The sequence below is a fragment of the Rhinatrema bivittatum genome, chromosome 3 (genome assembly GCF_901001135.1).
Source record: "Rhinatrema bivittatum chromosome 3, aRhiBiv1.1, whole genome shotgun sequence".
NCBI classification, from domain to species: domain Eukaryota; kingdom Metazoa; phylum Chordata; class Amphibia; order Gymnophiona; family Rhinatrematidae; genus Rhinatrema; species Rhinatrema bivittatum.
The window spans coordinates 49,792,050-49,816,592 of NC_042617.1; the positions used below are offsets into that span (position 1 = coordinate 49,792,050).

General features: G+C 46.2%; 1 protein-coding gene across 4 annotated transcripts in view; it reads right to left on the bottom strand.

The window, feature by feature from the left end:
• Positions 1 to 24,543, bottom strand: part of CENPF (centromere protein F) — a 256,055-nt gene that overhangs the window by 199,700 nt on the left and 31,812 nt on the right. For all 4 annotated transcript variants that reach the window (XM_029593203.1, XM_029593204.1, XM_029593205.1 and 1 more), the window contains exon 3: positions 14,065 to 14,261. In XM_029593203.1, coding sequence (XP_029449063.1) covers positions 14,065 to 14,261 — 197 coding nt within the window. The remainder of the gene's footprint in view (positions 1 to 14,064; positions 14,262 to 24,543) is intronic.

Genomic DNA, 24,543 nt, shown 5'->3' on the forward strand with positions numbered 1-24,543 from the left:
CCAAATGGGGGCTAACGGTGCGCTCGGCCTGAGCGCACTTTACTGCATCAGCCCGTAATTGTGGCTACATGAATAGCTAACAAATCTAACCGGATATTCAGCCACAACTTTAATAGGTTAGCTGCAGCTGAATACCCAAAGTTAACCAGTTGAAATTAACCAGTTAAATTTGCCACTCATTAGATCTTTAAATATTTGCCACGCAAAGAAAAACCAGTTCTTACCTGCTAATTTTTGTTCCTGTAATACCACAGATCAGTCCAGACAAGTGGGTTTTGCATTCCTATCAAAAGATGAAGGCAGAGAATAAAAACTTTGAGGCACTGCTACATATCTGAGTGCACCACCTGCAGTCCTTCAGTATTGATCTGTATCCAAGCCAAAGATTAGTCCCTAAACCCCTTTCCAGGGTGAACAGGCAATCTGAGTTGGAACTCCCTGAACTCGAGCCTCTCATATTTCCAGAGAACAAAACAGTATGATAACCACTTAACTCAACATATTTTAGAAATACAGTTCAAGTATCAGGAAATTCAGTCTTTCGGCAGCAATGGGGTAGGTCTCTGGACTGATCTTGGTATTATAGGAACAAAAATTAGCAGGTAAGAACTAATTTTCCTTTTCTGTTCATACCCAGATCAGTTCAGACAAGTGGGATGTACCCAAGCACCCCTAGACCCGGGTGTAGAACACACTCACCAAAAGTTGCATCTTTCTGTGCTCACACGTCTAAACAGTAATGCCTGGTGAAAGTATGACGCAAGGACCACACCGCAGCCCTACAGGAGACCACCTGCACCCTTGTAGAATGTGCTTTTAGACCCACTGGAATTTCACGACCCTTACAAATATAAGCAGAGCAAATGGTCTCTTTCAGCCACAGAGAGATTGTGGCCTTAGAAGCTTTATCCCCTTTCTTCGCATCATAGAACACAAAAAGGTGATCTGATCACCGAAAACTGTTATTGACCTTCACATAATACAACAAAGTCCACCACACATTCAAAAGATGCAGCTGTCTATCCTGAGGGGAATCCCTAGTCCACTCAAGAAAGGCCGGAAGTTCTACTGTCTATGAAAGGAGGAAACCACCTTCAGAACAAAGGAGGGGACCGTTTGCAACATCACCCCGTCGTTAGAAATACGCAAAAAAGGGATCACTGCAAGACAGTGCCTGCAGCTCCAAAATCCATCTGGCTAAACATATGGCCACCAGAAACGCCAACTTCAAAGTCAAGCCTTCAAAGACGCTCCCCTTAAATGCTGAAAAATGTGCCCAACAGAGCACTTGAGGTTCAAAGCCAGGCATAATTTCCAAACTGGAGGACGCAAATGCTTGACCCCCTTCAGGAATTGAATTACATCAGGATGAGAGGCTTACCTCCCCCTCAACTTGTCCCTAAGGGAACCCAAGGCGGACAATTGAACTGTGAGTGAGCTATAGGCTAGACCCTTAGACAACCCTTGCTGCAAAAAGGCTAAGAGATGAGGAACGTCCACAGCCAGGGGATTCAGTCGCTGATGTAAACACCAAGACTCAAAAACTTTACAGACACTGATATATGCCAGGGAAGTAGAGGGTCTCCTAGCCTGGAGTAATGTGGAAATAACCAGTTCCGAATATCCTTTTAGGTGCAACCGCTGCCTTTCAAAAGCCAAGCTGTGAGACAAAAAGGATTCTTCCGATCCCAAAATAAGGAACACTGTCAAAGCAACCCCTCCAGTTAGCCCTGGCAAATGGGCTAACTGGAGGGGTCCCCCTATCGCAAGATGCACCAGATCCACGAACCATGGTCACTACGGCCACTCTGGCACCACCAGAACCACATTCCCTGGATACAACTATGTGCTGCAAAACTCAAGCAAGTGGCCAAGGAGGGAACACGTACAGTATGACTCCCGTCAGCCAAAGGCACACTAGGGCATCCAGACCCTCTGCGCTGACCTCTCTTCTGCAACTGGAAAACTTCACCTTCTTTGTGTTGCCATGCATTGCCATGAGATCCAACTGGGGAATGCTCAATCTGGCACAGACGTTATCCCAGACTTCCGGGGACAACTCCCATTCCCACGGATCTAGTTGTTGCCTGCTGAGAAAATCTGCTTGCACATTGTCCACACCTGCGATGTGAGAAGCCACTATTCCCTTGAGGTGGCGTTCTGCCCAAGCAAACAAAGGCTGAGCCTCCAGAGCTACCGCATATCTTTGTCCTTCCTTGACGATTGATGTACGCCACAGTCATCGCATTATCTGAGAACACGTGAACCATTCGATCTTTGATCCAGGGCAGGAAAGCCTCCAGGGCCTGGTAGACCACCCTTGTCTCCAGACGATTGATAGATCAGGACATCTCCACTACTGACCAAAGACCTTGGACAGATTGTCCCAGGCATACCACTCCCCCAACCCTTGAGACTGGCATCCGTGGTCACCTCCACCCAGTCCGGGGCCTCCAGATCCATTCCCTTTTCCAGGTTGTGATGCAAGAGCACCCCGAGAGACTTGACCTGGATTCTCCTAGAAGAGGCAAAGGCAGATGATACTCTGACAACAGACTCCACCTGGATAAGAGCGCCTTCTGTAAAGGTCTCATGTTTGCAAAGGCCCATGGAACCAAATCCAAAGTGAAAGCCATGGAGCCTAAGAACTGCGAATAATCCCAGACTGTTGGTACCAGCAGACGTAGCAAGCGTGTTACCTGCGTAACTTCGACAGTCTGTCCTGCCTTTCTGGTTATTGAATAGTGCCACCAGATACTCCAACGACTGGGTCAGAACTAGGTGACTCTTTGCCATATTTATCATCCAACCCAGCAAACTCAAGGTGTCCATAACTCGCTGGAGGGACCGAATGCACTCCTGCTCCATCTAAGCTCGAATGAGCCAATCGTCCAAATAAGGATGTACCAAAACCCCCTCCCACCTTAAAGGCTGCCTCTACCACCACCACCATCTCCTTCTCGAAGGTTTGGGGCGCCGTGGCCAAGTCGAAGGGAAGAGGCCAGATCTGGAAATGCTGTCCCAGCACCATGAACCAAAGAAACTTCTGATGGTCCTTCCGAATGGGAATACGGAGGTAAGCCTCTGTCAGGTCCAACGATGCCAAGAACTCTCCTCAGTGGACTGCCGCTATAACAATGCACATCTCCATTCAAAAAACATAGAATCCGCAAGGCCATGTTCACCGTCTGCAAATCTAGAATGGGCTGAAAGATGTCCTTTTTAGGGACCATGAAATAGATGGAGTACCTTATCTGTCCCTGCTCATCTAGTGGGCCTGGAACTAGTATGTTTAAACTTAGCAACCTCTGCAGAGTCCCCCTTCACTGCTTCCTGCTTGCTTTGAGATGAACAGTGGGAGTCCAGAAAGGCTTTCCTGACAGGGCACGAAAATTCTAGGAGTGTAACCATCTCTTACCACCCGTAGAACCCAATGGTCAGAGGTAATCTTGGCTCACTCCTCATAAAAGCTGGACAATCTGCCCTCTACTGCTTTTATGGAGGAATGGGTGACCCTGGCTTTATTATGCTGACTTTCCTCCTCCAGCCCCCTGACCGACAACATTCCTGGAGGATCTAGGGGAGCCCCGAAAGGACTGCTGTCGTCCCAATGATTGCTTCGTTCCCGAGAATGAGGAATTCTTGCTTGAACGGAACAGTTGCAAATCCTGAAAAAATGGGAGTGGAACAGGAAAGCCTTCTCGCTGCTCCTCTTATCCTCAGGCAACCTGTTCCTTTTGGACTCCCCCAAAGTCTTCATGAACTGATCCAAATCTTCCCCATATAGGAGTTTCCCTTGAAAGGGAAGATTACACAACTGGGCCTTGGACCATGTGTTAGCCAGCCAATTGCGCAACCACAAAAGCCTTCGGGCCGCCACCACCGAGACAATGCTCCTGGCCGAAGTACGCACCAAGTCATATAGCGCTCATCCGCCACTCCATCCTCCAGATGCGCAGACTGAATAGGACTGAAAACCCTGGTTGAGGTCTGCTCCTGTGCTTTCTGAACCCAGCACAACTAGGCCCACTGCATCATACTGCCACAAATTGCAGCCCGGAGACTCAAGGCAGAAACCACAAACATCCTTTTTCAACTGAATCTCCAACTTGCAGTCCTGTACATCCTTCAGAGCGGCTGAATCCACCACCGGGATAGCTGTCTTATTGGTAACCGCCGAAACAGCAACATCCATTTTAGGCACTCTTAGGAGCTCCAAGGTCTCTCCTATCAAGGGGTAAAGCTTAGCCATAGCCCTACTGACCTTCAGGCCTTCCTCCGGAAAGTCCCATTCCTGGTTCATCAACTTCCGAATTTTCTTAGGCAAGGGAAAGGCACTAGGAGGACCATGCAGCCCATCCAGGACTGGATTCATGCCCTCATTATCAGACTCTTCCTGAGCCACCTTAACCCCTAGTTCTTTCAATACCTGTGGAATGAGGGTATGCACCTCCACCTCAAAAAGGTGGACCACCCAAGGGTCATCCCCCTCCAACATCGGTAACTCATCCAGATTAATGTAATCTTTATTAACATCAGGATCCACATTCAGAGCCGCATCTGTGTCAACATCCGGGTCTGCCCCATGAAGGTCCACAGGGTCCCCCTGCAGATCATCAGAATTGTCCAAATCCCTGGGATCAGCCTCCGTTCCTGTGTGATCCAGGCCCAGGCATCGTAACAGATCTCCAGAACCTCCTGAAGACACTAACTTTGGTCTTTTAAAAGAGTAACATGGCTGCCTCTCCCAGAATGTTTCCCTTCCGCCTCCTTCCTCACCAAGAAGGGCCTTATGCAGGAGAAGAACAAATTCCAGAGAAAATTCTTCTGGATCCTCGGTCCCCTGACCAAGGAGGCTTTCATCAAGACTCTCCTCTCCCCCTCCTTAGTATCCTGATCCACAGGCAAAAGAAGAGGAATCCCTGGAGGTCGAGTGCCCCTGCCTGCTTTCCCCAGCAGGCATGGCGGCACACTGTGATCCCCGGGACTGCAGTCACCGAAGACCGGAGGGCCCTTCTATCTATGGCCGCTCCCGCAGAGGTTCCATCTTCCTTCGACATGCAGCTAGTAAAAAGTGAGTGTGCATTAAGTCTGGTGGACCAGAGACCGCACGCTTTGCATACAGCCATGCGTGGCTTTGACGCCATAACCCAAGCAGCCGCTAAAAAAAGAAGTCGGCTTGAACATGCAGCGCACAGGAAGCCTCCTCCTCTCCCCTGGATCCCCCGGCAAAGAAGGCAAGAGTGGTTTTCTCTCTCTTCCTCTCCTGCTGATCGCCGTGCCCCAACTGAAGTTCCTGCTAAAACGTTTTGTTTTTTTTTAAAAAACATAATGCAAAATTAAAGAACAAGGTTACTTCCCTTAACAAGATGGCAGCTTGCAGGAAGAGACCTCTGAGGCAATGAGGGAGCCAATCCCTCTGGAAAGCAGTGGGCTATAACCAGCCAGAGATTTCCAACCCTCTCGGTTGCCCAGCTCCACCTGAGGGATGGTCAATGAAGGAACCTAACACCTCAGGAAGCCTCAGTCCAACTTCGAACCCCCCCCCCCAAAAAATTCTCATTTAGCTTATTTTTTTGGGGGGGGGGAGGGGGGGTAAGACTGCAGGTTTATACCTTCTCCATCTGCTGGAGACAGAGAAATACTGAGGGACTGCAGGTGGCACTCTCGGATATGTAGCAGTACCTCAAAGTTTTTGTTCTCTACCTCCATCTGCTGGTAGGACTGCAAAACCCACTTGTATGGACTGATCTGTATCTGAACAGGAATGTATTAATGAGTATGATATTATTATGGTCTTCTAAATGTAAGAGGACTCCCAAATTTGTCCCTTACTAGTGAAATTGCTCTTAACTATAAAGGTCAAATACATATAACATCACATGGGTAACCCACAGGTATAATTCTATACGAATAACTATATAACCATATACCTGTGTATATTTCAACATCAATCTTTATTTATCATTTGATTCACTTTTATAATTTAAGACCATAAACATTTAAAATTAAACCAACACTCATCACTCATGCAACATTCATACACAAATGGTAATATTGCACCAATTATAATATTGCACCTATCTCTAATACAACATTATGCCTATTACTAACATATTAAAATACATCCATATATTGCATATATTTATTTATTATACAATAATTGTAAATTTGTATTCAAACCTAGGCTATTTAATCTATTATTCAGATGACATTTATAACAAACAAACACCAACACTATACATTTTACTTCATTCCTTTCCCAACAGATTTCTTGAAGCTTCCTTATTCCATTTCTTTTTTTCTTTTTTTTATTTAAAGCTCCCTTTCTTTTTTTTCTATTTAAAGCTCCCTATTTAAAGGGAAGCTTCAAGAAATCTGTTGGGAAAGGAATGAAGTAAAATGTATAGTGTTGGTGTTTGTTTGTTATAAATGTCATCTGAATAATAGATTAAATAGCCTAGGTTTGAATACAAATTTACAATTATTGTATAATAAATAAATATATGCAATATATGGATGTATTTTAATATGTTAGTAATAGGCATAATGTTGTATTAGAGATAGGTGCAATATTATAATTGGTGCAATATTACCATTTGTGTATGAATGTGGCATGAGTGATGAGTGTTGGTTTAATTTTAAATGTTTATGGTCTTAAATTATAAAAAGTGAATCAAATGATAAATAAAGATTGATGTTGAAATATACACAGGTATATGGTTGTATAGTTATTCTTAACTATAAAGGCCACAGTAGTCTCAACAGACCTGGTGTGCCAATAGCATAGACTTGGTGGTCTCAGACTCTGCCCTTGTTAGTGAGGTCAGCGAGTATGAGAGTGTGTTAGGAGGTTTGGCACACCCCAGGAGAAGGTGCCCTGAGTTTGATACAATTTTGTCCATGTGACACAGATTTAGAGGGAAAAGGAAACAAAGGAAAATGGACTCCTGTGATGGCGTCAAGAAGAGTCAGTCTGCCTAGCTCTTCTCGGGGGGGGGGGGGGGGGGGGGGGGGGGACCACAGTCCTCCACAGGGAAGGTCAAAGGGAGTGCTTTTTCCCAACAGAAGAGAGCTGAGAAGCTGAAGTATTCCTGTTTTGAGATAATGCCTAGGGCCCAGAGCCAGAATACTCAAGTTTTCAAGACAGACAAGGAAGGAAAGAAAAGAGATCCTGTCCAGGGAAAGTGGCAGGAGCCCAAAGATGGGGTATATAGGTCTTACTGGAAAGAAGGAGTCTTGGGATTCAAGGACATTAAAGCCTGAGAGGTTTCAAACACAAGCAGCGGTCTTGGGAGGAGACTAGTTGTTCTGAGAGTGTCTTGGAAAAACATGTTCCAGAGAGGATTGATCCTGGAAGAGAATTTGCATGAGGAAGAACTGGCCTGCTAAAGAAGGGTCCTGGTTAGAGCTCTTGTCTGAAATAAATAGGCAGCCAAAGCTCACCAGTGTGGGAGAAGTGTCTGAGGTAAAAAAAAAAAAAAAAAAGCCAGCCACCCAAGGGAGGAATAGTTTCTGTCCGCGTTTGAGAGTTGTGAAATAGATGGAGCTACTTTTGGACTTTGCTATGCTGTGTGATGCACTAGATGAAAATTGGTTCTTACCTGCTAATTTTCGTTTCTGTAAAACCACAGATCAGTCCAGAAAAGTGGGTTGTGTATCCCTACCAGTAAGTGGAGTCAGAGAACAAATTAGAACTTTGGGCACTGCTACATAACTAGAGTGCCACTAGCAGTCACTCAGTATTGACCTCTACCCAAGCCCATGCTAACAGAACTAAATAATGATGGGTAGCACCCAACCAAATTTCCAGACTACCACTTCGTCGCTGACAAAAAACCAGACCGAACAGCTAGAAACTGCTCCATGAATCATGTCTGCAAAAAAAGGAGCTTCAACAATAAAAAACTTAAGCAGGTTCTGACCAAGACAGTCTTTCGGTATCTGAAGAAAGGGGTGGGCCTCTAGATTGATCTGTGGTATTACAGGAATGAAAATTAGCAGGTAAGAACCAACTTTAATTTCCTGAACATACCCAGATCAGTCCAGAAAAGTGGGATGTACCCAAGCCACCCTACACTGGGCGGGAACCCGAAAGACCCGAATGAAGCACACACTCCCCGAATGACAGTTCATCAGAAGCCTTAACGTCCAATCAGTAATGTTTCGTAAAAGTGTGAATAGACTACCACAACGCCGTCCTACAGATCTCCTAAGACGACAGTAACTGACACTCTGCCCAGGAGGTAGCCTGAGCCCTAGTGGAATGAGCTATGAGACCCAAAGGCACCTGACACCCTCGGGCTATGTATGCCACGCAAATCCTTCCTTAATCCACTGAGATATGGTCGCCTTTGATGCTTTGTCCCCCCTTCTTTGGGCCACCAAAGAGAACGAACAAATGATCAGAAGTTATTGGTAACCTCCAGATAACACAATAAGGCGCCCTGCACATCCAAAAGATGAAGGTCTCTGTTCTGAGAAGACTCCCGGGACCAGTTAGGGAACCCCGGAAGCTCCACAATTTGATTGACGTGAAAGGCTGAAACCACCTTAGGGACAAAGGACGGAACCGTACGTAACTATACCCGATCGTTGTAAATCCGAAGAAAAGGATCCAGACAAGACAGCACCTGCAACTCTGAGATCCGACAGGCCAAGCAAATGGCCACCAAAAACACCGTTTTCAAAGTCAGATCTTTCAGGGAAACTCCACGAAGAGGTTCGAAAGGAGCGCCACATAGAACTCGCAGGACTAAATTCAAACTCCAATCCGGACACACCGAAAGGATGGGAGGGCGCAAATGTTTGACCCCCTTAAGAAACCGAGCAATATCCGGATGCACTGCCAGCGAACAGCCGTCAAAGTTTCCCCACAAAGCACCTAGAGCTGCAACTTGTACACAAAGGGAATTGAACGCCAAGCCCTTAGCGAGGCCCTGTTGCAGAAAGTCAAGCACTCGAGGAACATGCACTGCTAAAGGTCGCAGGAATGCTGATGACACTATGTCTCAAAAAGCTTCCAAATTCTCACATAGGCTATATAGGTGGCTGGACGCCTCGCCTGTAGGAGGGTAGAAATGACTTGTTCTGAATAACCCCTCAAGCAAACGTTGCCTCTCAAAAGCCAAGCCGCGAGAGAGAAACGATCCTCCCGATATGAAAATATGAGCCCCTGACAGAGCAGATGCGTTAGATGAGCCAGCTGAAGCGGACCCTCTAGAGCCAAGCGTACCAGATCCGCAAACCACGGACCACGTGGCTACTCCGGCGCCACCAGAATCACTCTTCCCGGATGCAGTTCTATGCAACGGAGAAGCCGACCTATGAGGGAACAGGGCGGGAAGGCATACAGCAGAATCCCCATGGGCCAAGGACACACGAGAGCGTCTATGCCCACCGAGCCTTGTTCTCAGCGACGGCTGAAAAAACAAACTGTTTTTGCGTTCACCTGCGTTGCCATCAGCTCCAGCTGAGGAGTTCCCCATCAGGCGCAAATGAGATTCCAAACCTTGAGAGATAGTTCCCATGCCCCTAGTTCTAGTTGCTGACGGCTGAGATAAATCGGCTTGCACATTCTCTACTCCCACGACATGGGATGCGGCAATGCACTCGAGATGGCGCTCCACCCAGGTGAACAGAAGTTGAGCCTCCAGTGCTACGGCGAGACTTGATTCCCGCCTTGCCGGTTGATGTACGCCACTGTTGTCGCATTGTCCGAGAAAACTCGCACCATAAACACCCGCAGGGCCAGTCGTACAGCCGTGGTCTCGAGTCGGTTTATGGAACAGGAGCTTTCCATCGCCAACCAGGGCCCTTGGGCGGACCTGTCTGCCCACACCGCCCCCAACCTGAGAGGCTGGCATCGGTGGAGATTATCAGCCAATTCGGAGTATCCAAATCCACCCCCATTCCAGATTGTCCAATGACAGCCACCATGACAGACTGGCTCTGGATTCCGGAAGTAGAGGCATTGGTAGATGGAATTGCTCCGACCCTGGGCTCCAGCAAGACACAAGCGCACGCTGTAAAGGTCTTAAGTGAGTGAATGCCCAAGGAACAAAGTCCAAGGTTGAAGCCATGGAGCCCATGACCTGAAGATGATGCCATACTGTGGGATTGTTTCTTCAAAGAGGAGAAAATATTTGTTCCTGAAGCTTCCCTATTCGGTCCGCCACTAAAAACACTTTGCCCAGCAAGGTATCGAATTGTGCTCAGAGATAAATCAACTTCTGAGTGGGTTCCAAGTGACTCTTCTGCACATTGATTACCCAACTTAGGGATCGCAAAGTGAACATCACCATGTGCACTGATTTCTTGCAGTTCACCCGAGACTTTGCGCGAATCAACCAGTTGTCCAGGTACGGGTGGACCAAGATTCCCTCCTGACTGTGGTGGTGGCGGCCTTCCTTCATCACCTTGGTGAACCTGTGAGGAGCTGTTGCGAGACCAAATGGGAGTGCTCAAAATTGGAAGTGTCTCCCAAGACCTTGAATCGCAGAAACCTCTGGTGATTCAGCTGGATCGGAATGTGTAAATACACCTCCGTGAGGTCCAGAGAAGCGAGAAACTCCACCTTTTCAAACCGCGGCCATCACTCTCCTCAGGGTTTCCATACGAAAGCGAGGGAACCCAAAGGCAATGGTTCACCTTCTGCAGATTGAGGATGGGCCAAAACGTGCCCTCTTTCTTGGGGACCACAAAGTACATGGAGTATCAACCTCGTCCCTGTTGAGCCTCCAGAACTGAGACAATCTATCTATCCCCACTGTCAAAGATGCTCACCTAACAACAACAAGAGAGAGAGCCTTCTCCATCGCCTCCCCTAATCTTTGGAACAATCTACCTGAAGACCTAAGATCTCAACACAATATAAAAACCTTCAAAAAAGACCTAAAAACTTTACTGTTTCGTAAATTCTTCTTGGATCCACAATCATCTACACAGACCAACTCTCAAATGAACTCATAACCTTAATTCACAACATTACTAACCTCCCTCCACATTCAACCTTATATCTGCAGAGACTTACTTGTTTATGTTTATCATTATTGTAATTACAACATGTTTTTTTTTTAATATCTAAAAACCTCTGTTAAAATTTATTCTCTTTGTAAACCGTTATGATGGCTTTCCGAATAATGGTATATAAAACACTTCAAATAAATAAATAAATAAATAAATAAATAAATAAATAAATAAATAAATAGCTTGAGAAGTCGTTGTACAGTCACCCGGACCGCCTCTCACTTGACACTTGAGGCCACTTGGGACTCCACAAAACCTCCCGGACCGGGCATGAGAACTCCAGTGCATACCAGTCTTTGATCACTTCTAAGACCAAGCGGTCTGATGTAATTCTTGCCCATTCCATGTAAAACTTGGATAATCTGCATCAGACAGCTTAGACAACGGAATGGGTGCCCGTGGCTTCATTGGGGGGTTTTATTACTTCATGCACCAAGATGTCCCGAATCTCTTCTGGGCCGGTGACCCCCTCAAAAGGACTGCTGGCGCCCCGAAGTAGGTTTAGAAGCAGGAGGTGCGGAGTATCTACCGCTCTGAAGCGGCGAGAGTCCTGAAACCTAGCTCGAGGAGGGAAGAGTTTCTTAGAAGATCTTTCATCTTCCTGCATCGATTGCCCATGGATTCGGCAAGAAGCTTTACTAGCTGATCCAGATCCTCCCCAAACAGGAGCTTGCCCTTAAAGGGTAGATTACAAAACTGGGAGGACAAATCCGTCGCCCCAATTTCGCAGCCAGAGGAGATGCCGCGCTGACACCAAGGACACCATACCTCTCGCCGAGGTCCTCACCAGATCATACAAAACATCTGCAACATAAGAGATGCCTGCTTCTAGGCAGCTGGACTGCAGAGCCCCACTGTCGCCCATAGCGGCCCCGGCAGCCAACTCCTGGACCCAACACTGACAGGCCCTCTGCATGAGGCTAGCACAAACCGCCGCTCAAAGGATTAGCATGGCAACCTAGAATGCTCGCTCCAACTGGATCTCCAGCTTGCGGTCCTGCATATCCTTAAGGGCAGTCACCCCAGCAACTGGGATAGTGGTCTTTTTCGTGACTGCCGAGACCGCGGCATCCACACTTGGAATCTTCAGTAAATCCAAAACAGATGATAACGGGTACAGTTTTGCCATAGCTCTGGCCCACCTTCAAGCCGAATCTCCCACTCTCGGGTCACTAGTTTGCAAACCTTCTTAGGCAGAGGAAAAGATGTTGGGGACCCCTAATGCTGTAGAGGAGTGGATTGATGCCCTTGTAGTCAGACTCTTCTTGAGAAACCTTAAGTCCCAGAACTTCAAGGACCTGGGGAATAAGGGGTCTTAACTAATCCTGCTTGAACAACCGCACCACGCTGGGGTCAGGCCCCTCCGCAAGGCAGTCATCGGGCTCATTAGAATCCACATCAGCCGGATCCAGGTCTGCCGCCCCTACTACCCCAGCAGCTGGCGTCGTACCAGACCCCGGGATCGGATCTGGCGTACCCTGGGGAGAATCCCCTGTGGGGTGAGCCTGATCAGAGAGGTGCTGACGAGAGTCCATACCCTGACCTCTTTTCTCAGATGGGTCTGAACCTGCCCCCAGGAGACCGGGCCGCTTTACCGCCAAGTGTTTCCTTGCCAGGAAAGCCTGGTGAATAAGGAGGACAAATTCTGGGGAAAACCCCTCCGGGTCCCCCTCCCCCACTGGAGAATCAGCTGGAGTGATATCATCAGTTCCCCCGGTGAGGTCTTCCCTCACTGGGGCTAGAACAGTCGGAGAATCCTCTTCCCTCAAGGCCGAAACACATGTTCCCTCCCTGAGGGAGGAGGCAAGAAGCCCTGAAGAGCCCTCTAACCCCGGGGAACACGCTGCACATAAGGCAGCCTGCCTGGCCGTGTGACCCACACACGTGGCAGGCCTGCGATTCTGTTATCGGTCCCATCTGCAGAAGCGCACCGATAGTCTGAAGTGAAATAGAAAAGGGTGCGAATAAAAAACAGAAATGCTCGGAGCCACGACGCGGAGAAAATTTCAGACAGGCAGGACCAGAAAAAACAAACTTTTCGTGCTGCGGGCTAAGAGACTACCGGCTGAGGAGAAAAAAAACTGCGCGCAGCCGTGCCGCGGGAAAGGAGCATGTCTATAGTGAAATCGCAAGGCCCCCAAGCAGGGAAGCGGCAAGTAAACGAGGCACACGGAGAAAAACTCACCCTTGCCCTCAGAAAATGACCCAGAGCCCCGGGAGCTGAGAGGGAACACTGCTGACAGCTTCCCCGGCCAGCCTTAAAAGACCCAGTCCCTCCTACACCTCTCCTTACTTCAGCACTGAAGTCTGTCAGTCAGCCGCAGTGAAAAATAGCTCTCTTTATTTTTTTTAAATTAATCTTTACCAAGACACAGAGAAAAGCTGTTGCAGGAGACAAGGGAACAGCTGTAGCAGAGACTGTGGTGAGTAGCCAGGAGCCCCTGGTCGTCAGACACCGAACTGCGGCGGGCGAAACCCTGACAGGAATATCCAATTCCCCGGACGCCCGGCTTCTACGGAGGGATGGCCCATGAAGACACCTAGCACCTCAGGAAGCAACCGTAAACCAAAAAATGTAAATTCAAACTAAATTCAAACTAAACAAAAAAGGTGTGCATCTGTACCACCCGCTGGAGTCAGAGAAATACTGAGTGACTGCAGGTGGCTCTCTCGTTATGTAGCAGTGCCCAAAGTTCTAATTGTTCTCTGACTCCACAACCCACTTTTCTGGACTGACCTAAGTATGTTCAGGAACCTTTCATGCCATCACTGCCAATAAAAATTCATCAGCCCAATCAAAGCACTTGCTTTGATTGGGCTGATGAGCAAAAAAGCCTCATTAAGTAGAAATCCTAAGAGCCTTGAAGAGTTCAATTTCCCCAACCACCTCCCCCAACCTCCCCCATGTGGGAACCCCAGATTGTCATGAACTTCCCCTGTGCCCAAGACCAGATCAGGACAGGGGAAACATGATTCGATCCAATCCAGTTCCCTCTTGTCTTCAGCTTTTGTGACAGCTGAATAGTCTCAAGTCACCTTTTCAGTTCCAATTCCAGATTTTCAATGTGCTTCTTGCTTGAGCTAAGCTGCCCTTCCAGGTAGTTAACCTGCGATTCCTTCACCTGCTGATCATGGTAAATCTTCTGCTTATTCTTTTCAAAATTATCGCACATTTCCATCAAGCTCTGGTTCTCTCTCTTCAGTGCAGTCACCTCTGATTTTTCATTTTCAGCCTAACCAGAAGGAAGATAATTTATTTCTAAAGTTTACCAAGACAACAGAATCAGTGGGCAGCAGAACCCTGGGAGGCATTTCAACTTCTCCAGTCAACAGTGATTCAAATGCTTCCCAAGGATGTATGTTGCTAAAAGAAAAAAAACAACACTAAGCATCCTTGAAAAGTTGTAAATGAATAATTTGAAAGTTCTTTTCACAGTGAATCAGTCTTGGTGTGGGTCAAAAGATCCCGTGTCCTCTGCTCAATGGCAAAGCCTGGTGGGGAACTGTAAAGCCACCGACTCTGCAGGGATTAAGAGTGCACAACCCTGGAGGAAGATCCAAAACACACAGGAAGAGAGGCCTTTACTTTTTTGTCTTTTTTTCAAACGTGCAGCACTACATTTATGTGCTGTACACTACCTAGATGCATTGCTACCCAGGTGACCTTTCAAATTGGCTAGGTTAGTGACTCTTTAAAAGCAGCAATGCTAATTAGGCTGCAAACACACCATTATGCCTGGTATTCTTTGACACTATTGTTTTGTTTTCAGTCTTATTCCTAGGGCTGTTGCGTCTTAATGCAAAGCAGAATAAAAAAAATATATAATATAAATGGTTCGCCTTACTTACCAACTGAATTATTTTAAAAAAGCAGTATTTGTAAAATATTGCCAAGTTATTTTAAATAATTCTTTCAGCCATCAAAATCCTTAAAAATAAATCAATCTCATAAATAGCATAAAAATAACTTGCACCATGATCTTTTATATATGGTTGGGAATTGTGACCCTGTAAATTCAGGAAGAGGGACATTCCATGTGAAGTAGACCAAAATAGAAAATCATTCATGTTCGACCTCCTTCAAATTGAATAACATTTTAATGTGGATGTTCGCTAGGGCCTCAAACAAAACTTTGCAAAATTTTTCGGTTGGATTTCTATTAGTTCAAGAGCTAGAGGCAGCTGAATGAAGGTCACTTAGAGTACTGTGCTCCGCGCAACACAAAATGGCCAATTTGTCCGGTGACTGCAGCCAAACGACCCCTGTTAGGGACCTGAAATTTTGGTGATTATTACAACCTCTGGTACTAAGTTCCTATGCAAAGTTTGGAACCTAACATGCCACCCTTTTTATGGGCCAGCAAAGTATGTGAAAAATTAAAGAAATTTAAGGCCTACTTTGACTCCTCATTGCTCCAGATGTATATTTCGATTCAGGCCATAACCAGATCGGTAGTCATGGCCCATGATGTACAACTAGGATTTTCACTAGGAGGCTTCACAGCCAACTGTAAAGTTACACAAAGACATGCAGTCACCTTTTTATGCAAATTTTTGCCATTTTTTTGGGTGCAGATATCTCTACTTTGTAGTGTGTCATTTTTTTCTTTCCAATGTCATTTGAAAGATCACCTTTTTTGCTACAAGGCACCCTGTTTCATCTTGGACCCACCCTTACTTTGGACAGAATTACAGTCCCCAAAACAAGCATCATTTGCATGCTTGTATGCACTATGTTAAAAAAAAAAAAAAAGCCACCTTTGACACCCAACTGTGAAACATGCAAATGAGCTATAGATATGATATTTTGCAATGCAGTTCAATTTACTGTGCTTACCACACATTTGTTTAGATATGCTAGAGAAAATACTTAACTGATAATTTTGTTTTCCTTAATGTAGACAGATGGACTCAGGACCAATAGGTTTATGCTCCCGAGCCAGCAAATGGAGACGGAGTCAGGTTTCAAAGCTGACATCATCCTAGATACACCCCTGCAGTGACCTCGGCCCTTCAGTATTCTCTTAAATTCACTGTGGACATACTATCGAAAAAACTTGATAAAAAACAGATAACCGTAACTGTTCGCAATCAAACACTGAACCCCAGTAAGATTATAGATGCCCTGATCTAGGAACTGGATGTCAGCTTACCCATAATCTCTTAGAATAGATATCCACTCCACGGGCGAACCCATTCTTGGGCAGCTGTAGGCGGGATGCTCAGTCCATCTGTCTACACTAAGGAAAACGAAAATATCAGTTAAGTAATTTCTCCATTTCCTAGCATGTAGCCAGATGGACTCAGGACCAATGGGATGTACAAAAGCTACTCCCAATCGAGGTGGGAGGCTGCCCGCGGTCCAGTTAACACCGCCCTTGCAAAGGATGCGTCCCTCACAAGTCTTAAGTCCAAGTGAAGAAGCTGGAGAAGGTGTGCAAGGAGGACCACGTCGCCACTCGGCAGATGTCAACATGTGACAGCAGTCTGAAGAGGTAATGGCTTTCCTGCCTCTACATAGGCTCCTGTGACAACCTCCTTAATCCAGAGAGCTATGGTAGCCCACAAAGCTGGTTCACACTGCTTCCTTTCCCCATGAAGGACAAACAGGCGGTCCATCTTTTGGACCGGTTCTGAAACTTCCAGATACCGCACCAAAAGCCTACTGATATTCAAATGGCGGAGGAATCTGTATTCTTCACGTTCTTGAGCTTATCTAGGGATGTCAACGAAATGGACTGATTCAAATGAAACTCCGAGATTACCTTGGACAAGAAGGATGGAACGGTATGAAGCTGTAACGCTCCTGGAGTCATCTGAAGGAACAGTTCCTGACATGACTTGCCGAGCATATAGTCACCAGGAACACCATTTTCAGGGTTAATAAACACAAGGAAATGTGCAGCGGCCGCAAGGAGGGCCCTGCCAAAAACTCCAATACTAGATTAAGATTCCACAAGGGAATCTTGTCATCATAGGGGTTGCCGGAGGTGCGTCACCCCTTTCAGAAAATGGGCCATGCCTGGATGAGCCGACAAGCGTGTTCCGTTCACCTTGCCCCTGAAACAGGAGAGAGCTGCTACCTGGACTTTCAAGGAGTTAAGGGTCAAACCTTTATTCAAGCCATCCTGCAAAAACTCCAGTAATTAGTGGGATTTTGACCGTCCGAGGGGAAACACAATGTTCCTCATACCAGGCTTCAAATATTCTCCAGACCCACACATATGCTAGGGACGTAGAGAACGTCCGCAAGCAGAGTAAGGTGGCAATTACTGCCGCAGAATGTCATCGGTTCAGACGAGCCAGTAAGACAGAATAGAGTCAGATACTTGTGAAGGACTGGTCCCTGCTGTAGCAAGTCCCTGTGCAGTGGGAGGCACAAGGGGGACTCCACCAGGAGTCTCCGCATTTCCATATACCACAGACGCCTGGGCCAATCTGGAGCTATTAGCAGGGCTAATCCCCTGTGATGCTCGATTCTGCAAATGACCCTGCCTAGAAGGGAAGGTGTAAACCAGCTTCTCTTCCAGCACCAGGTCTGAACAAGAGCTTTGATCCCAAGGGTCAATTGATCTCTTCTGCAACTTAAGAATCAAAGAACATTTGCATTGTGACATGCAGCCAGGTCGATGGATGTGAGACCCCATCGATCTACTACCAGATGAAAGGCTTTGGCTGACAACGCCCACTCTCCTGGATCCAGACTCTCCCTGCTTAGAAAGTCTCTGATGTCGTCTTTTCCTGTGATTTGGGAGGCTGAGAATCTGTAGACGTATTTCCGCCCATTCCATAAGGAGATCTATCTCCTGTGACATTTGCTGGCTTTTGGTTCCACCCTGGAGGCTGATGTAGGCTACCGTTGTTGCGATGTCCGACATTACGCGGATCGTCTGACCCTGGGATATGTGGCTGAATTGTAGACACGCCAAGCTGACTGCCTGGGCTTCCAGGCCGTTTATGTTCCAGAGGGCCTCTTCCTTGGTCCAACGCCCCTGGGCCGTCAGTTCCTGACTAAGCCCAACTCCGGAGGCTTACTTCTGCCGTGAGGACCAGCCAGTTTGGAGGGGACAAGGGTACACCCCTACCCAGATGAGCTTCCTGTAGCCACCACTGGAACGGAGAGCATACTTCCATCGGTAAGTGGAGGCGAATTGAATAGTCTTGAGATATTGGTTCCAACATGACAACAGGGAGCGTTGAAGTGGTCACATTTATGCCCTTGCCCACGTCACTACTTCCAGGATTGCTGCCAGAGGACTTTAAGATAGCTCCACACTGTTGGGCATATCGTGTTCATCAACAGATGCACTTGGGACATAAACTTCCTTATCTGTATGGTCAGGAGTTAGACCTTGCCCTGCTTGATGTCGAACCAGACTCCCAGGTATTCCAAGGACTGGGAGGGCTTGAGACTGCTTTTGTCCAGAGTTATGACCCAACCGAGTTCCTGAAGCAAGGTGGTCACCCGGAGACTCTCTTCCACGGACTTAGCCCGGATCAACCAGTTGTCCAAGTACGGATGCATCAGGGTTCCCTCTTCTCTCTATGCTGCTGCTAGGACCACCATAATCTTGAAAAATATTCTGGGGGCAGTGGCTAGGCCAAAGGGCAGTACCTGGACCTGATAATGGCGACTCAGTACTGCAAAGCATAGGAAACGATGTTCTGGCCATACTGGAATATGTAGGTAAGTCTAGGGAGGTTAAGAACTCTCCTGCTTATATGGCCATTATCACGGAACGTAGGGTTTCCATGTGGAAATGAATCACTCGTAGATGTTGGTTGATGAGCGAGGTCCAGGATAGGGCGAAAGGAACCTTCCTTCTTGGGTACAATGAAATAGATGGAACACCACCCTGTATTTTCCTGGGGCACAGGTACTTGGATTTTAGCCCTCATCTTGAGAAGCCTTAACAGGGTATTCTCCACTGCCTGCTTCTAGTGCTGGGGGTAGCAAGGAGATATCAAATACTTCCTGAGGAGTGCTGCGAAATTCCAGCGCATATCGTTCTCATATGACCTCCACTACCCATTTGTCCAAAGTGATCTCGACCCACCGTTGGTAGAAGAGGGATAGTCGACCACCTATCTCCTCATTCAGAGGGTGGGTCAGCAAAACTTCGTTGGGGGATTCGGGATGAACCTGAACCAGAGTCTGACCCTCTCTTGAGCTGCCAACTCCAAAAGGACAGACCTCTGAAATGTCAAGTTTCTGTACGAGCGAAAGCGTTGGGAGCCCCTGGATCGACCCCTCATGGGCAAGGAACGCTGTAACTGTTTTCTCTTATCTTCTGGTAGCCGGGGTACTGGAGATTCGCCCCCATTTACCAGCCAGCTTTTCCAATTCGCTTCCAAAGAGGAGTGATCCTTTAAAGGGCAACTTTGTGAGATTTGCCTTGGAGGCTGCATCTGCTGACCAATTCCACAGCCATAACTGTCTTCTAGCTGCCACCACTTAGGCCACTCCTCTGGCCGAGGTATGGACTAGGTCCAAGGCTTGTGAATAAATATACTGCCTGCCTGATGAATGTCTGATGAAGCTGTTATGGGTGCATCAAGGGTAACAATAATGTGTTCTTCTGGAATTCAACAAGAGTCTCTATGGGGCATCCAGAAAAATGACCTGGCAGGACCTTGGGGGTACAAGAAATTGACCAAGACAATTATTCGGAGTAGTTAAATCACAGGCAGACTGTGATACATTACAGGAGGACCTTGCAAGACTGGAAGATTGGGCATCCAAATGGCAGATGAAATTTAATGTGGACAAGTGCAATGTGTTGCACATAGGGAAAAATAACCCTTGCTGTAGTTACCCGATATTAGGTTCCATATTAGGAGCTACCACCCAGGAAAAAGATCTAGGCATCATAGTGGATAATACTTTAAAATCGTCGGCTCAGTGTGCTGCGGCAGTCAAAAAAGCAAACAGAATGTTAGGAATTATTAGGAAGGGAATGGTTAATAGAACAGAAAATGTCATAATGCCTCTGTATCGCTCCATGGTGAGACCGCACCTTGAATACTGTGTACAATTCTGGTCGCCGCATCTCAAAAAAGATATAGTTGCGATGGAGAAGGTACAGAGAAGGGCAACCAAAATGATAAGGGGGATGGAACAGCTTCCCTATGAGGAAAGGCTGAAGAGGTTAGGGCTGTTCAGCTTGGAGAAGAGACGGCTGAGGGGGGATATGATAGAGGTCTTTAAGATCATGAGAGGTCTTGAACGAGTAGATGTGACTCGGTTATTTACACTTTCCAATAATAGAAGGACTAGGGAGCATTCCACGAAGTTAGCAAGTAACACATTTAAGACTAATCGGAGAAAATTCTTTTTCACTCAACGTACAATAAAGCTCTGGAATTTGTTGCCAGAGAAGGTAGTTAGTGCAGTTAGTGTAGCTGGGTTCAAAAAAGGTTTGGATAAGTTCTTGGAGCAGAAGTCCATTAATGGCTATTAATGAATTATACTTAGGGAATAGCCCCTGCTATTAATTGCATCAGTAGCATGGGTTCCTCTTAGTGTTTGGGTAATTGCCAGGTTCTTGTGGCCTGGTTTTTGGCCTCTGTTGGAAACAGGATGCTGGGCTTGATGGACCCTTGGTCTGTCCCAGCATGGCAATTTCTTATGTTCTTCAATTGAGAGTTCACATATATGGCCAATCCACCAGGAATCATCATAGATGTAAGCTAAATACTGAACAGGTTTGATTGCTTCAATGTCCTCTTTTGGGACAAAGAAACATTTGATACCAGTGACATTACAAAAGTCAAATAGACCCTTTACTGTCAAAATTTGGTTATTGAGGGAGCTGTAGACTAGCATGGGCAGCTGAACGTTTTGTGGTGCCTCCAATCCTAGCACAGGGTGATTTTCCATGACTGGTGCCAAAAAAGTTCTATTCAGCTGTAACATGGAAGTTGTTACTATGTATAAAAAAATGTCATTAATGTTTGCAAAGTTCTTGTACTGAGTAGCAAAGCCATCGCTAAAGTAATGAATATAAAGTAATGAATAAAGCCAGAAATGACATGGTTTGATCATATTTATACGCTGTTAAACGTTTTGAAAAATTTACTAGTAAGATTTTAGTTTTGATGTTCCTAAGCTCTCGCAGTTCAATGTCAAATGTAATATGTTGTTGTACCTGTAAACCGGGGTGAAGGCTGATAGCTATACCTCGGAATAGAAAAAATGCTTAAATAAATAAATATGCTCCAAAACAGGTAAAACGCCCTTCAAATGCTCAATGAGTGTTCTCAAAAACTTGTGCACAGCTATTGGAGCATGCTTATAAAGAGCCAATGGACATCAGGGTTGCAATAGTAAACAAAAGGATGGAGAGTTGCCTATTTTCCTAATGAAATCTTTGCACTGCATTCTGAATAATAAAGGAATTATTTTTGATAGCTTTATCAAGATACATGAAACATCAGGATTAAAGAAGAGGATTTGTTTGTTTCTCTCAGGATGGGCCAAGACTTGTCTGTCAAGGCAGTCATTATATCACAAAGAGCACAATGGTGTCAGGGCATGTGTCCAAAATTTCTGCCACAACACACTAAACATGACATTATCATAGTTCCTTGTGAAGGTGATAGTTTTGCATGTTCAGGCTTGCATGCAGTAAATAACAGCTCAATAAAATGTCCATTTTGAGGGATCATTTATAAAAGTATGTCACTACAAGCATGATAAGCACAATAAGCTTCGATGCACTATAAAATTTCACATCTCTAGCTCATTTGCATGTTACACAGCAGGGTGTCAAAGATCTCTTTTTAACATTAGCAAGCCCACTCATGCAAATGATGCAGATCTTTGAGGCCTTAATTAATTCTGACCAAAGCAAGATCGGATTCAAAATGAAACAGGGTGAGTTTTGTAGAAAAAAAAAAATGTTCTTTCAAATGACAAAGAAAAAAAAACTACACAGTAGAGATATTTGCACCTGAAAATTGGCAAAAATGTGCATAAAAAAGTGACATTGTGTCTTAAGTAATTATATCTTTGCTTCCAGTTGCCTGTAAAGCTTCTTAACCAAGGCTAGTGGTCCAGTCAGGGCCTGAATCAAAGTATAGGTCAGGAGCAATGAGGAATCAAAGTAGGCCTTATATTTCTTTTGTAAAATTTTTCACCTACTTTGCTGGCCCATAATAAGGGAGGCAAGATCATGTTATGTTCCAAACTTTGTACTGGGACTTATCACCAGGGGTTGTACTAACCCACAAAATGTCAGGCACCTGAGAGGTTTTGTCTGGCTGCAACACCTGAATAAAAAGGAAAATTGGTTTCTTACCTGCTAATTTTTGTTCCTGTAATACCGTGTTTCCCCGAAAATAAGACAGTGTCTTATATTAATTTTTGCTACCAAAGATGCACTAGGCCTTATTTTCAGGGGATGTCTTATTTTTCCATGAAGAAGAATTCACATATATTTTTGAACAAGAAAATGAACATTTATCATATTCTGAATAGTTGTCTGGTTATGCTGGTTTGTGATGACAACTTACTGTGAATCCTGCAGGGTAAAAAAATCACAGCTGCATGCTCTGGTGTTCTGTGCGACGGGCATGCTCCCAAATAAAAACTTTGCTAGGTCTTACTTTCGGGGGAGGTCTTATATTTAGCAATTCAGCAAAACCTCTACTAGGTCTTATTTTCGGGGGATGTCTTATTTTCGGGGAAACAGGGTACCACAGATCAGTCCTCCCTACCAGCAGATGGAATCAGAGAAACAAAACTTTGAGGCACTGCTACATAACAAGAGTGCCATCTGCAATCCCCTCTGTATTGACCTGTACCCAAGCCAAGATGTAACCCCAAAACCCTTTTCTTGGGCTAACAGGGAAAACTATAGGGTTAGAAACCCCCAAAAACTAGAGCCCAAAACACTCCCACAAACTAAATCTGAAAAACCCAAACCATGATCAAGGACTGCCCAAATACCCTGAAAGGCAAACCAATCTGAACCACCAGTCGTCAAAAAACAATCTTTCGGCAGTGACAGGATGGGTCTCTGGACTGATCTGTGATATTACAGGAACGAAAATTAGCAGGTAAGAAACCAGGATTTCCTTTCCTGAACATACCCAGATCAGTCCAGACAAGTGGGATATACCAACGCACCCTTAGACTGCACGAGAACCCAAAAGACCCGCACGCAGAACACTCAAAGAATGCATCTTCCTGCACCCTCTTGTCCATGCAGTAATGTCTGGAGAAAGTATGCAACGCGGACCACAACATAGCCCTACAAATCTCCTGAGGCGACAGCAACTGACATTCTGCCCAGGAAGTGGCTAGAGATCTTGTGGAGTGCACCTTCAGGCCCGCTGGAATTTGACAGCCCTTACAAATATAGGTCGTGCAAATAGCCACCTTCAACCAACGGGAAATGGTAGCCTTAGAGGCCTTCGCTCCCTTCTTCCTGCCCCCACATAGGACAAAAAGGTGATCAGAGCACCGGAACTATTCGACAGCTCCATATAACACAACAGAGTTCTCCTCACATCCAAAAGATGCAGATCCCTGCCCCTAGGGGAATCCTTAGACTACTCCGGAAAAGCCGGAAGGTCTACAGATTGATTAACATGAAAGGAAGATACCACCTTAGACCAAAAAGAAGGGACCATCTGCAAGGATGTCATGGGAAATCCGCAGAAAAGGATTCTTGCAAGACAGAGCCTGTAACTCCGAAACCTGTCTGGCCAAACAGAAGGCCACCAGGAACACTGCCTTCAGAGTCACTCTCCTCAAAGACTCAAACGGAGCCCCCACACAAAACTCGCACGACCAGATTAAGGCTCCAAACTGGGCATACCATCCGGACCGTGAGTCACAAATACTTGACTTCTTAAGATCCGAACCACATCTAGATACGAAGCCAAGAAACACCCTCGCCATGTGCCCCTAAGAGAGCCCAAAGCTGACACCTGAACGCGAATGGTACTATAGGCGAGACCCTTAGACAAGCCCTGATGCACAAATTCCAGAATGAAAGTAACCTCCACTGACAAGGAATGCACCTGTCTCTGAAGACTCCAAGACTCAAACGCCCTCCAGACCAGAATATACACCAAAGTGGCAGGTCTACAAGCCTGGAGAAACATGGAGATGACTTGCTCTGAATAACCTTTCAGGCGCAGTGCTACCTCTCAAAAATCAAGCCGCAAGACAAAAGTGATCCTCTCAAACTGAAAATATGAGCGTGACGCAGCAACTTTGGTAGATAAGCCAGCCAAAGGGATCTGACCACCACCAGATCTGCAAACCATGGACACCGCAGCCACTCGGGTGCTACCAACACCACGGAAACGGGATGCGCCTCTACACACCTCAGAATTCGACCAACCAGAGGCCAAGGAGGAAACACATACAGCAGGATCCCCGACGGCCAAGGGCACACTAGAGCATCCAGGCCCACCGAACAGACCTCTCTTCTGCGACTGAGAAACCTCTCTGTCTTTGCATTGAACTGTGTCGCCATGAGGCTCAGCTGGGGAACACCCCAC